We start from the raw sequence: 14,691 nt of genomic DNA on the forward strand, positions 1-14,691 counted from the left end.
CACGCATCCTAAGGCGATGTGTAATTAGCTAATTAATTCTGTAGTGTTCCTTGAAATTATGAGATCTGCTTTCTTGTAGATAAACCCAGTTTTGCAGACTTTTAGATCTGTAAAATATCAGTTGCCTTTTTATAGCTCCCACAGATTTTTTTTTCTATCTTGACAATCAGGTTTTTAGTAGAACTAGTACTACAAAAGAGAAATGACTCTCTTATGTAGGTTTTGGGAAAAAAATATATTGACTTCTGTGTCTCAGAGATGCTTTTTTCATGAGGCAACTGGACTTTCTGGTTTTTCTTTGAAGGCGTTTCGCTTCTCATCCAAGAAGCTGAAGGAGTTTCTTGGATGAGAAGTGAAACAGTCTTCAAAGAAAAACTGGAAAATCCAGTTGCCTCATGAAAGAAAGCACTTTTGGAACAACCATGACCTGAATGACTGAGAATCTCCACAGACATTGACTTCTAAGGCTTATTATGTAAGTCAGTTACTCTAGGAGAATTTCCATACAACCGATGATCTTGCCGTTCTTATGCATTTCTGTAGGCTGATGCCCACTGTTGCATGAATAATCCACTGTTGGTGTTTTGTCCTCTCATGTTGCCAGATAGTGCCCCCTCTAGCTACCAATGGCAGGGAGCACAAAGATCAGCCAGACTGCTATGTCCCCACCCATGTTCTTATTTCAGAACAATTGGGAAGAAGGGAATGTGATGGCAAGGGGAGAAGGGGAGAAGTCTGGGACACCAAGAAATGAAATACAGTTAGTTCTTGACTTACGACCACAATTCAGCCCAACGTTTCTGGTGTTAAGTGAAACATTTGTTAAGTGAGTTTTGTCCCATTTTTACAACTTTTCTTGCCACGGTTGTTAAACGGATCACTGACGTTAAATTAGCCAGTGATTGTTAGAAAAATCTGGCTTCCCCGTTGAGTTTGCGTGCAAGAAGGTCGCAGAAGGCGATCGCGTGACTCCGGGACATTGCAGCCATCATAAAATATGAGTCAGTTCCCAAGCGCCTTAATTTTGTCCATGGGGATGCTACAATGGTTGTAAGTGTGAAAAATGGTCGTAAGTCCCTTTTTTTCAATCCCGTTGTAACTTTGATCGCTAAATGAACTGTTGTAGATCGAGGACTACCTGTAAAGCAGGATGTCAAACTCGCGGCCCACGTCCTGTCCTGGATGCATCCTGCATTGTCCATGCCCACCCCCATTTTAGCGAAGGGGGACAAAGTTGTGATATGTCACGTGATGACAACGGGATGCTGTGAGTTTGACACCCCTGCTGTAAAGTCAAATTCCTACCTAGGAGAGAACCATTATAAAACTGTATTTGTAGAAGATGAGCTGCACACAAGCCACACAGGGGTGGGGGGGACACAGTTACAGTGTCAATTTCACATTTCAGCATTGCACAGGTAGAAGAAGAGGGAGTATTTTTTCCCCTTCTAGTTGCTTGCAGCCCTAAAATACGAGGAAGCCCCTGGCTTCTTCCTGATAGGCAACTTAGTTCTCCTCCCTGAGGTTTGAATTAAAACGGAAATGTGCTGGATACTTTGAGTATACTTTGGATAGTAATTTGGGGAGGCATCAAGTAAAATTGAGAAGGCAGCTAGAGGCTTGTTTTGCCTGGCTGTACAGTGGCTGTATGGATTTGAACTTCCCACAAGATGTAATGCCGATAAGTCATTGTTGTTATCAGTGTGCTTCCCAGTTTGAGAAGCAGCCTTCAAGGACAACGGGGGATTTAAACATCCCTGCACATTGTGCATCAGTATTGCTCCTTTCAGTGATTACAGGTAGTCCTCGACTTAAAACAGTTCATTTAGTGACCGTTCAAAATGACAGCGGCCCTGAAAAAAGTGGCGTAGGACCGTTTTCCCACACCTTACGACCATTTCAACATCCCCCACGGTCACGTGATCAAAATTCAGACACTTGGCAACTGACTCCTATCTATGACGGCCGGGTTGTCCCAGAGTCGTGAGCTCTCCCTTTGCGACTTTCTGACAAGCCAAGTCAGTGGGGAAGACAGATTCACTTTAACGACCATGTTATCAATTTAACAACTGCAGCGATTTCACTTAACAGATGCGGCAAGAAAAATAGGGCAAGACCTCACTTAACGGATGTTTCACTTAGCAACATAAATGCTGGCCTCAACTGTGGTGGCAAGTCGAGGACTACCTGTGCTTGTTTCCTCCTGGTGGACAGAATACAGAACGCAGATTCAGTGTCAGTTGCGGCCATCTTGGAGTCCAGAACCTGTAGCCTTTAAACCAGCTTCACTTCAGTGAGAGTTGAGCGGGGTGATTTTGGGGTTTTATTTGCCTGCTCTTAGTTGCCTCTTTCATGTGGATAAAAAAAATGACCCTGGCTGATTAAGTATACCCTGGGAATACCCTTACAGCTTTTAATCTTTGCTTTTTAAAAATTTAACCTCCAGAGTTACTTAGACTTAAACATGGTAACTATTATCCATTTATAAATGGTAGCTTTCTAAGCAAAAGAGGGAAGCTAACATTTTCCCCCCTCGGAGCTTCCCACTTCTGCTGTCCACAGTTTCACGAGCTGCTCTAGAAGCCTTAAGCCATTGGGTGCTTGGTCCAGCAAAGCTTCCTTGGACGCTGTGGCAGAAACCCATTGGCCGATGAATTTTGAAGGCCTCTTTCTCATGATCTCCACCCAGCCTGCACCGCTCCCAGTGACAGGGGAATCTTCAACCTTCAGCAGAAGGAAGAAGTGGCAGGGAGCCCTCCCTTGAGCTCTTTGCCGTAACCACTTGCTGCTCCCATATCTTGACCCTCTCTTCCATTTTCCACGTATGAAGATGTGGCACTGTAATCTAACATCCTCCAGCTGCCATTTAACCCAGTAACCACTTGGCAACCTTGCATGGTCAACCTTCTTCTTTTCAAAACATCTCCCTTTTCATGGGGCCTTCCCTCCAAGGCACTGAAAGTTTGGAACAAATTGGGCGAGGGGCAAGCTTAGCAGAAATGATTACCTTGATCGGTGAATATATTTGAATGTTTGGTGTGTAGTGCATGTGAAAGCGTTCTAATAATTTTTTTTTTGTCTTTTCTTCCCTTCCTTTTCTTCGTTTCCCCTCTTCCTTCTTCTTAACTCCCCCCCCCCCCAATTCTTCCATCTCTGGTGGAAACGCAAGGAGCTGGTAAGAAGCCTCACCTTCCATCTGCTTTGGTATTTGTGCTGAGAAGTGGTAGCCGCTAACCTCTTTATCTTTGCCAGTGCTTGCTACTGTAGAGGACTGAACTTACTGTATTTTAGGCAGACAGTTGTTCACTGGCTGCCCAAATGTAAACAAGTGGTCCTCATTTAGTGACCACAGTGGGGACTAACAACTTGATCATTAAGTGAAGTGATTGCCAAGTGAAACTGCAACTGTGCTGACAGCCTCCCTTCAGCTTCCCTTGGCTTTTCAGACTTGTAAAGGACTGGTTACAGACTTACTTTTTTCATTTGTAACTGCAAACAGTCAGTAAACAAGGCGGTCACTAAATGAAGATTACCTGTATTGTTACCGGAAACTGAAAATGCTCGTGATTGCTTCCTCCACACCACATTAAAACAATACTAAGAAATGAACAACTATTGCTTTGCTTGCCAGGTTTTCATACCATGCAAAAACTGCCATTCAGTTTTGATAAAGACCTGATAGGTGGCATGCTCTTTGTATCGGCCCTTTCTATATACCCTTTCATTAATCAATCGCAAGCAAGTGAAGCGCAGAGCCATTTAAGTTTTATGGCTATTACAGTCAGGCGAAGACTCCTTCCAGCAGTCTGCCTCAAAATAGAAGATGAAACCCATTGCCATCTAGCCTAGTGTCAGTTTTTGCATGGTGGCCTCTATAGCTTCTTGATCTTGAAGACTCACAAACAAGAGTTGAGAGCAGTAGTCCCTTTTTGGTGGCCCTTGAACATGAAGATGCAAAATATACCTTTCTTCCTTTCTCAAAATTGGATAACCAGAACAACGTACAGTATTCTAAATGGATTGCTCTGGATTAGCTAGTCTTTGGGCTGAAAAAAATCTTTATAATTCTTTACAACCCAACAGATTACAGTATTGGAAAGGAACTATATAAGGGGTTTCAGCCCCCTGTCTAGTGGCAGGGAAAACTCTGTAAAAACAGGGCAAGATTTGGCATAGAGACAAAGAGAAATGTAGTTCAAAAGCAAACTGATCAGGCCAGAGTCCATATAAAAATATTTCTCCAAATATCCCTGAGGGGGAAGCAATTGGGAATTGACTGTTGCTAACTTTTCCTTTAGGCACTGCGTGAGTTTATAAGATGTTAGAAGGCATTCTGAAAGCCAATTTCTGTATATTTTTCCTATCATATTTTTTAAATTGTTAATGATAGAAGTAACAAATGTTGAGCCTAGAAATTGATTTTGATTGTCTAAGTCAAGGCAGCTTGATGTCCTTTCATACAGAAATCTAGTTCTGGTTATCCAATTACCTCAAGTGTTCTCTTTTCACTGGCCACCTTATTGCAGCTATTGTTTAAAATTATGCATCAATAAATCAGTAAAATTTTGCTTGCCATCATCTATCATAGAACTAAATCCATTGTCATTCCACACAGTCTAAAAGATAGATTGATGGATAATCAAGATTGTTAATTTGGCCTGGGGAGAATTTCATTTTAATTGTGGAAAGATGACTCATAATGCTCAGTTCATAAAGAAAGCCAGCCTATTAAATCAACTGGAACAATATTTTGGAATACAACCTTTATTATTTTTTATATAAGTGTGCTTAATAAGAGCACATTCTGGGTGGTGTGCCAAAGACTGAAATGCAGTAATATGTTGTAAATTACATACATTACATAAAATAAGTTGATGATGTGATATCAACGAAGGTGTAAATTAAAAATTCTAGCTATCTAAAATAGAAAATATCAGGCATCAAAACTACAGTGTATACACAATGGTTTAAAATTACACTTAAGACAACAGAGTTTTTAAAAGCTTGCAGAAATAGAGCTATCCCTAAGTATAATAAAGGTGCCAGGCAAACTTCTATCACTGGGATGGCCCCACAACCAAGGAGGCCCTGCTTTATATATCCCAAATCTTGACTCTTGAATAGGATCTCATTAGATAATATTTTTCATCCAACTTTCTATATATGATATTTAATTGGGATACTCTCTGATCTTCTACATTTGAGGTGATCATACTCTACTCTCAGAAAAATCCAGAAGAAGGATTTGAACTTTGCTGGATGGACTTAACTGTCATATTACCTGAAAAGAAAATGAAGTATATTTTTGTTCCACATAAATAACAGCAATAAAATGAATTCTCTAGTTTTGGGATGCCTTGAAATATTTTGGTATGGTCAGGTTATTGAGTTGTCTCTCACAAAGACACTTACATTAGCACAACAGAATTTCTCTGCTGACACACATCCCTTCCCTTGGGGTTGGAATATCTTCTGAAGCAAACTTTACAGGTATATAAAAATATATAGGAGAGGAGAAATTGCTCCTCCTCTCCTTTCTGTTTCCATAAAGTTGCTTCCACTAACAGAAATATGCCAGTAGATGCCACTGCAGGTACGAAATGTGGAAGCAAAGTAAAATGTAAAACATTCTATTCTCTTTTACAAGTGAAACTCATAATAAACTTGAATGAAATTTGGTAGAACCATGTGGGCTAGATGAATTACCAGTTGATTTTCCCAGGAAAAGATCTCTGGGAAAAGGTATGAAACCCTCATCTCTGCAGCTCAAAATATTGCTGTTTTCCTTACTGGTTCAAGAAAATTCAGCGTTTTGTTTTTGCTTTGTGTTTGCTTTATCAATTGGAGGCCAGTGTAAGGAATTCTGGAAAAATGGTTTCTTTCCAGTGTTTATAAAGTGTTTTTTTAAAAAAATTAATTATTCATTTTTTTTATTTTGGGTCTCCACTCAGCTAGCTAGCGATTACCACGTAGCTACAGCTGGCTCCACATTTCAAAAATGTGTGTGATATTAATATATAAAATAATTTGCATAATTTATTCTAGTTCAACAATTTTCAGAAAGCAAAATTTGAGTGCTGCTCTCAAAATTCCAATTGCCACAATTTTTCTGAGTGCTCATTTATTAGTACAGGTAATCCTCAATTTACAACCATTCATTTAGCGACAGTTCAATGTTACAATAGCACTGAAAAACAGCGTTAACAATTGTCGCAGCATCTCCATGGTCATTTCATCAAAATTTGGGCGCCTGGCGACCAGCATGTATTTACGATGGTTGCAGTGTTCTGAAGTCATATCATCACCTTCCCAATTGGCTCCCAACAAGCAGAGTCAATGGAGGAAGCAGGATTTGCTTAACAATCACATTATTCATTAAACAACTGCGGTGATTTGCTTAACAACAGTTGCAAAAAGGTTGTAAAATTGGGTGTGACTCACTTTAATAGCCTTCCATAGCAATGTTGGCCGCATTTGTGGTCTTAAATGGAAGATTATCTGTACTATAAGCTCCCTTTTAACTTCAAAAGCTGATTGTCTTTGATATTGTAAAATAGACTTTTCCACTTTGGTGCTCTCCAAATCTGTTAACTACAACCTGCATAATTGGGTATGCTTCCTGGGTATATTAGAAATTGTAAATAAGAATTTCTTTTTAAAGAGGCAGTGCTAACGGGGTGTATCCACATTATTATTTGGCATTTGAGATAGATGAATTACAGTAATATTTTTCATCCAAAATTGTAAAGTAACCAGTTAAAATATAATGCCAAAAATTACTTCAGCATTTCAGGCTTACTCCAGCAAACTCAATTATTGGGTTATTAAGTTCAATTTCACAAATGGCATTGATATAGGAACTCTCCAGAAGAAAGTATTTGTGTGTGCATCAGTGGTGGTATTCAGCTGGTTCACACCAGTTCGGGTGAACCGGTAGCAAGAATTTGGCGTGGGTCGCCAAACTGATAGCAACATCTGGCTGGCCACACCCCCGACCCGGTCGCCCAGTCTCTGCTCGCTCGCTTGCCCTGCTCGCTCACTTGCCCTGCCCGCCTGATGATCGCTCACCCCCACCAGCCCACCCGCCTGCCACTCGCCCCGCCAGTCACTCCTCCCCTCCTGGGTCTTGCCATTCTAGCCTTCCCACATGGTGCCTGCGCCCCAACTGAGCAGCCCTGATCTTCCTGCATCCTGCTCACAGGTAAGCCTGCGAGTCGCGCTAGCCCTACCCCCACCGTCCCTGGATATTTCTGGGCCTTCTCTACCATCCCAGGACATTTCTGGGCCTTCCCTGGGCTCGGCTGGCTGGCTAAGCCGGCGTGGCTCCATCTCACGTGGCGCTTTCCCAGCTTTCCCTACCACATGGCAGACATGGCACAGTGAGAGCGGGTGGATGTCCCAGCCGGGGTTGCTGAAAATTGCGCACCACATGTGTGGCCCCAGCCCTTCTGCCATTGCCCGCAAGAAAGCAAGCAGCTGCTGGAGGTCTTTGGGAGGGAGGGTGGATGCCGCTGCCGCTGTCTGCTGAGGTGCTTTGGGAGGACTGAGGGGGGTGCTACACGGCCCTCCCCCACCTCCCCTCGCAAATAATGCGAGCGGTCGCCAGAGGTCTTTGGGAGGGCGCGCCACCCACTTTCTTCCTTTTCATGCTGCCTGCTGCTGACTGGAGCTCGTGGGATCATTGAGTTCATCCCACACCAGGAATGTGTGTGTGTGTGTGTGTGTGTGTGGGAGAGAGAGAGAGAGAGAGAGAGAGAGAGAGAGAGAGAGAAGGAAAGAGGAAGAGAAAGAAAGAGGAAGAGAAAGAAAGAGAAAGAAAAAGAAATAAGAAGAAAGTAGTGTATGTGTGTGAGAGAGAGAGACAAGAAAGAAAAAAGGAAAAAAAGAAAGGAAGAAAAAAGAGAAAGAAAAAGAAATAGAAAGGGAGAGAAGAGAGAGAGAAAACTGTGCTATTATTTTTAATTGTTTCATAATTTATCATGCGTTAATACTTTACACTGTCCCTACATCTAGAGTGATTTTACTGCTTTTCTTTTGCCCAGGGCTATCACATATTTTTCAGGGATTTACATGCATTCAATGTCTAGTCCAGAGCATAAATATACGTGTGTTTATTTTGTACACCAGGTTGCATAAATCCAGCTTAATATGCTTTTCCTGGTATGTGATATTTTGTATACATATGGAGAAAGAAGCACTTGTGATCTTTGACTTTTAGGCTTGCTGTCAAACATCAGCCATAATAATTACTGTTTTGAATAATATGCAGGTTGTATTACACCAATGGCTATTTTATATGTGAAATTATGAGATAAATTTGAGTAGAGGTCCTGGGGAAATGTCAGCATAACAGAATAACATTTAGAGGGACCTTGAGGGACCTATACCATTTCAGAGAAATGGCTGTCCTGTCTTTTCTGAAAAACTTCCAGTGATTGAACACCCAGAACTTCTGGTAGCAAGCAGTTCCACTGGTTAATTGTTCTCACTCACAGGAAGTTTCTCCTTAGTCTTAGTTTGCTTCTCTCTTTGTTCAGTTTCCATCCATTGCTTCTTCTTTGCTTTCTGCTTCTTTGGAAAAATATATTGGCCCCCTTTCTTTGTGGCAGCCCCTTCAAAGCCTGTTGCCTATCACACTCTTGAGCAAAGCATGTGAGCCATTTCCTCCTTTCAGTGGTCCATGAAAGTACATCTATAGTATGTAGATAATCAAGTCAAAAAAAGATGAACAACATTTTTACAGAACTATAAATATGTTGAAGCTGGGTTTAACTAGGAATGGCTGGTAGGGGAGGGGCTAGGCGAGGCACCCCTTGACGTGAGTGACATTGAGTTGGCCATGCCCACCCAATCAGCAAGCATGCCCACCCAGTCACATGACCACCAAGCCACGCCCACCAAATAAGCCACGCCCACAGAACTGGTAGTAAAAAAAATAGTAAAAAAAAACCCCACTGGTGTGCATACTGTATACACGTGCACAAATACACACAAATGAAACATTTTGTCGCAGGCCTCTGAATATTTTAAACACCTTGCCTTTAGTGTACCTAGAAATCTGTGTTCATTAAGGCATCAAAACCAGGGACTACTGCAGCAGAACATTTTCTGAATTGCACTTTTCAGTTATTATAGTATTAACAACTGTATTAATGTTTTCTATTAACACTAAATATTAATATTTGTGATTAATACTAAATATTAATATTTGCTATTAAAGCCCAGCAGCTTTAATATTAGCTATTAAAATCTAGGGCCTGAAATACTTTCCGTCATTTAAAGAATCATTAATTTATCATTCTTTTGGCAAGCTGTCCAGAGTTGCCTTATTGGGGAGTTAGGCGAAAGAAAGAAAGAGGGAGGGAAGGAAGGAAGGAAGGAAAGAGTTGGGCTGACGGATTTCATTTTGCAGTCTAAAAAAGAAAATAAGTCTGCACCTATTTAAAAAAGAAAAGCGGTCTGTCATACGGTAGAGTTGCCTTTTTGGTGAGATGGGCGGCATGTAAATTTAATAAATAAAAAAAAATTAGATAAAATTGAGAGAATCCTTGCTGTATGGACTTACACCCACTTTTTTTTTGGCTGTCAAGTTCCTGATAATCGTTTCATTGCCTTGAGGCCAAGTTCTCACAGCCGTTGGTTGGGCCTCTTGTTTTGCGCTTGATGAAATTTACCCTAGAATAAGTGGCTAGGTTAGCCATATGTCAGAAGGGCTTCCTGAGACCAGAGAGGATGCTTGGACATTGCCCCAATACAATTGGCATTCTAGAGAATTGCCTGAGATGAGATAACAGGTCACCAGGCTATAGGTTTCTCCATATAAATGACTATAATGGAATAACTATAATTTATAGTAACTATAAATGACTCTGTGGTTTTGGGCAAAAACAAGAAAGACAAAAGTGTCTTCATTTGTCCCTTTTTGATCATGCATTTGCTCCCTTTTTTGCGGGTGTGTGTGTGTGTGTGTTTCTTGTGCTTCATTGTTTTTCTTCTATGACTTGCTCCCTATTTGAGGAAGCTCCTGGGAGGTTCTCCTAAACCAGGGGTGTCCAACCTTGCAACTTTAAGACTTGTGGACTTCAACTCCCAGAAAGCTGGCTGAGGAATTCTGGGAGTTGAAGTCCACAAGTCTTAAAGTTGCCAAGGTTGGACACCCTGTCCTAAACATTGTTTGAGAATCATTGAAACTTCGAAGTTTCTCTTGGTAATAGCCCACTTTATCAGAAAGCCGAAGGAGGATGACCAGGGCAGCTTCTCAGAAAGCTCTTAGGATGGGTCCTCCTCTCTTCTTCCATAAATTCATTAATATTACATTCACTGTATAAAGTTATTTATTCCTAAGCTACTTTATTATTAATAGCATAGCTATTGCAGCCGCAACTGCAGATTTGAAAGACGCTTGCTTTTCTGCAGAAAACCCTGCAGGGAGATAACTCCATTATATTCCTAGATGTCACTGGCTGCAGAAGTGAGCAGGGATAAGACAGACTGGTCTGGAACGGTGTGTGTCTTTTTTTTTGCCTCCTTTTCAGCACAGAAGTGATAAAAATCTTCAGTTATGCTCATCTGAGCCGATTGTTATTAGGCACCGGCCGCTTTGGGGATGCTCGCAGACCACATAAGCATTCCAATACTGCCCCTTGGAGGTGCATGTGTGTGTGTGTGTGTGTGTGTTTGTATGGTATTTAGGTTTCTTCAGGTATTTTCCCACGTCTTAATAGTTGTGTTTTTAAAGTTGTAGTGACGTTTCGGCAGAATCTCATCTGCCATCCTCAGGCTTGTGTATTGGGTTTTTTCTTAATCGTGTGTGTCAGGCTATGGCAACCATTTCAGTTCAACCCAATACACAAGCCATATAGATATAGATATAGATATTCATAGATTTTCACGGGAACAGGTATGTAGGTCTAGGTGTGTTTGGGTCTTTTCCCGTGTAAGATTAAGAGTATCTTGGCGATGTTTCGGCGAGGTCCCACTCGCCATCCTCAGGCTGGTGCTTTCAGCTTCGTGCCAATGCAAGCAGTCTGCATGATGATGCAGAATACAGAAGCCTGATGATGGTAGATGAGATTCTGCCGAAACGTTGCTACAACTTTAAAAGCACAACTATAATGACATGGGAAAATACCTGAACAAAGCTGAATACCATACATATAAATACCCGTGAAAACTTAAGAAAACAAATATATCTATATCTATATCTATATCTATATCTATATCTATATCTATATCTATATCTATATCTATATCTATATCTATATCTATATCTATATCTATATCTATAAAACGTTTAAATATAACTATGGATTTAAAGATGGCTTGGGCTAGAAATTAAACTGCTAAAAAGTGAGGTCCTTGTTTAAATACGATGCAGCAGCAAAAGGCTTGCAAGTGTGCCAAAAACCTGGCACTGCGTGCTTTTGAATGACATTGGAGCCTACATGCAAATGCAAATAAAATGTTATTTTCCTTCAGTTTAGAATCTCTGGCAATTAATTCAAGGCTGTCAGTTATCATCCTTAAAGCCCTGCATGGCATGGGTATAGGTTGTTCGAGGAACCGTCTCATCCCAATGGGACTGGCTCGCCTGACCCGTGACAGCAGAGGAGGGCCCCTTTGGTCAGGGAATCCCAATTCTGTGGACCCCCATTGGTCAGGGAATTTTGGCTGGCAGGGTCCAGGACAAGAGCCTTCTCTGCTGTTTGGAACACCTCACTCTCTGAAGTGGCTCCTGACCTTCCGCAAGAGCCTGAAGACCTGGCTCTGCCGGTTGGCTTGGGTTCCCAATGGGGGAGCATCTACCCTGGAGGTGGTTGGTAGACTAAAAACGGATCCCGCCTGCTATATTTTCCCCCCTGGTTTGATTGTTTTAATCTTGTAAGTCTCCCCGAATCTTCTGGTGGCAAGATGGGTGGACAATAAAATAAAAATAATAAAATAAAACATAATGAAATAAAAATAAATAATATAAAATAAAATTAATTCAGTGCTGGATTGGAAATCAAGAGCCAGTCCAGAAGAATGGTGCAGATTAATTTATTAAACCCTTTTGTTATGTTTCCAGGCAGAGTTCCCCAAAATTCTGGTTATCCAAAAAAACAAACAAACCAGGATTATGAGTGCTTTTCCCCCCTTTCCTGAATTAGAACGGAAAGCACATTAAGCATCTATTGTTGGAGAAACCCACATGGTGGTCTTCTGGATGGTAATAAACAAAATTCAGGCAGTTCATTAATCAGAGAAGCAGTGAGCATCCTCTTTGGTAACCAGGGTGGTAAGAGCCATTGATTTGTTTGTTTCTAGTGATCTCTTAAAGGGTGACTTGTATACAGGATTCCAACAAAATAAATCTAGTACAGGTAGTCCTCCTTTAGCAACTGCCCCCTACAGCAGCCATTCACAGTGATGTAACTTTGCACCCAATCCTCGCATTTATGACCTTTGCAGATTTGTAAAACCAAAGGGAAGCTGAAGTAAGTTCATCAGCACAATCGCAGTTTTATTTAGCAACTACATTGCTTAATGACCGAGTTGCCTGGCCCAATCGTGACACTAAACAAGGAATATATTATTATTTGTGTTGGATTTATCATACCACTAACCATTAATGTTAAGCCTTCTAGATATCTGTTATCCATTTGGTATTCACTTGTATAACAAATCAGTCAGCTAGTTGCAGCTTATACTTTAATTAATAACTTTTATTTACTCTTAATAAGGCTAAATCTTCTTTCAGTTTTTAATCAACTCACCCTTCTAGTATTGATAACTTTGAGCTCTCCCAGATGACTAGAGATGAGAGAAGTTCATCAGCAGACCAACAGATCGGAAAAGACAATAATAGTCATTCTTTTTTTATTGTTCTACATAGTTAACACAAGTAATCTCGCTGCCACTGTAATATTACTTTGAGAGTTCCTATTATATAGCTAAATTGATACATTGCAAGATTTGTTGATAGCTAGCAATTCATTTATTCTAATGCCTACCATAGTTTTACAGTCCTGTGACTTCTGGTATCGCTAGCACAAGAAAAAATAATTTCTAATTGCATTATGAAATCATATAATTCCAAAGAACATGTGCACATTTTTCTGCCACATATTCCACATTAAAGTAGATTTTTGTAAAATAGATTTGAGTTACTTCTTGCGATGAGAAATCTTCAAGGCATAATTTGTAGAATAGATTCTACAGGCAGCATAACCCTATCTTGAGGGATCCCATATGCTTTTGACGTTTATCTTTATTGTTTTCTTTTTGTTTATCATCTCTGCCACTCATGTCGTGGCATTAGGGCTGCTTTAATCCAATGCGGTTATTGAGGGTGGTTTTTTTGTTTTTTTTTTGCCATTGGTATTTTGAGAACAATTTATCCAGAGGCATTTAATGTGAGAAAGCCAAGGGAAATAAAAGCAGAAGTTTGAGAATCCTCTAATAGCTCTTCTAAAGCAGTCTGGCCTTGATGCAGCCATATATTTCCCCTCAGAGTCCATTAGAATCAAAAGGGCTGACATCTCTTAGCTTAGAGGAGGGGAATTGGGATCATAAAAGAAGAGAGTTATGTTCCAGTCCTGCAAGGAAGCTGCTTCTCCCCACCCCACCTCCATTTCTGCCTCCCTCTTCCAACCCTCCCAAGAAGCTGCGTAAAGTGCAGGGAGGAGGAATTAAGTTCTAATTGAGCATGTCTAGTCCCCTCAGCCAGCATAATAAGGCCACATACAGGTAGTCCTTGACTTATGACCGCAGTTGAGCCCTGCATTTCTGCTGTTCAGCAAGACATTTGTTGAGTCAGCTTTGCCCCCATTTTACAGCCTTTCTCTCCACAGTTGTTAAGCCAATCACTGCAGTTGTTACTAACCCGGTTGTTAAGCGAATCCAGCTTCCCCATTGATTTTACTTGTCAGAAGGTTGCCAAAGGGCCTGACCTTGGGACACAAGAACGGTCAGAAGTATGAACCAATTGCCAAGCTTTCTGAATTTTGATCACACAATCGCGGGGAGGCTACAAAGGTTGCAAGTGTGAAAAACGGCCCTAAGTCACTTTTCTCAGTGCCGTTCTAACTTTCAAATGAACTGTTTGTTTTAAGTCGAGGACTACCTGTATTGAATTAGGGCCTCATTATCCATGGTTTCATTTAGGCTTGTCCACAACTGCCTGTAGGTGGCGGGTGGGATATATACATATGTTGCAAAGGGGCTGGTGGATAAGCCATTAGGTTGCAGATGGTTGCAGATGGGCTGATGCTCGCACCTTCCAAATCTCAACTTTGTGTATTGTGTACGTCCTGCGTGCTGATTGGTTGCTCCGACTTCCTGTTGGGAGACGGGCGGAAGGCAAGGCCCTTTCAAAGGACCTTAACAGATTGGCAGAAGTCTAAATGCAACAGCTACGCAACCATCTCCGAACAACAAGACACATATACTCCCTGACCTGCAACGATGCAGAAGATTACACCAAGCTTTAGTGAATGAACCCAGCCACATTTTTGATTGCTCATGCTTTTGTGGCAGTGTGCCATCCTTTTAACAGGGCATCAACTGCCCTCAACTTTGCTGGGTGCATGGCAGAGAGAAAAAAAAAAACAGCTTTTGTTCCCAGTTGGATAAACCACCATGTGAACGTAGCCCCACCTTGTGTGTGTGTGTGTGTGTTTGCAGGGCACATATTCCACTGCGCTATGTAGA

At 41.3% G+C, this 14,691-nt stretch overlaps 1 protein-coding gene across 2 annotated transcripts in view; it reads left to right on the forward strand.

Annotated features, from left to right (window-relative positions):
* DCTN2 (dynactin subunit 2) overlaps positions 1-14,691 on the forward strand; it is a 59,202-nt gene that overhangs the window by 22,955 nt on the left and 21,556 nt on the right. Inside the window, exon 1 of one of the 2 annotated variants that reach the window (XM_087956483.1) lies at positions 4,657-7,201. The exons of the other annotated variant lie outside the window; for it this stretch is intronic. Within the exon in view, the coding sequence (XP_087812609.1) occupies positions 7,148-7,201 (54 nt within the window). The 5' untranslated portion in view covers positions 4,657-7,147. Of the gene's footprint in view, positions 1-4,656; positions 7,202-14,691 lie in introns of those variants that run through there. 2 annotated transcript variants of the gene reach the window in all.

Source organism: Notechis scutatus, chromosome 2 (assembly GCF_049901735.1).
Source record: "Notechis scutatus isolate UNSWTSFEM ecotype Mainland chromosome 2, rNotScu1.2, whole genome shotgun sequence".
NCBI lineage: Eukaryota > Metazoa > Chordata > Lepidosauria > Squamata > Elapidae > Notechis > Notechis scutatus.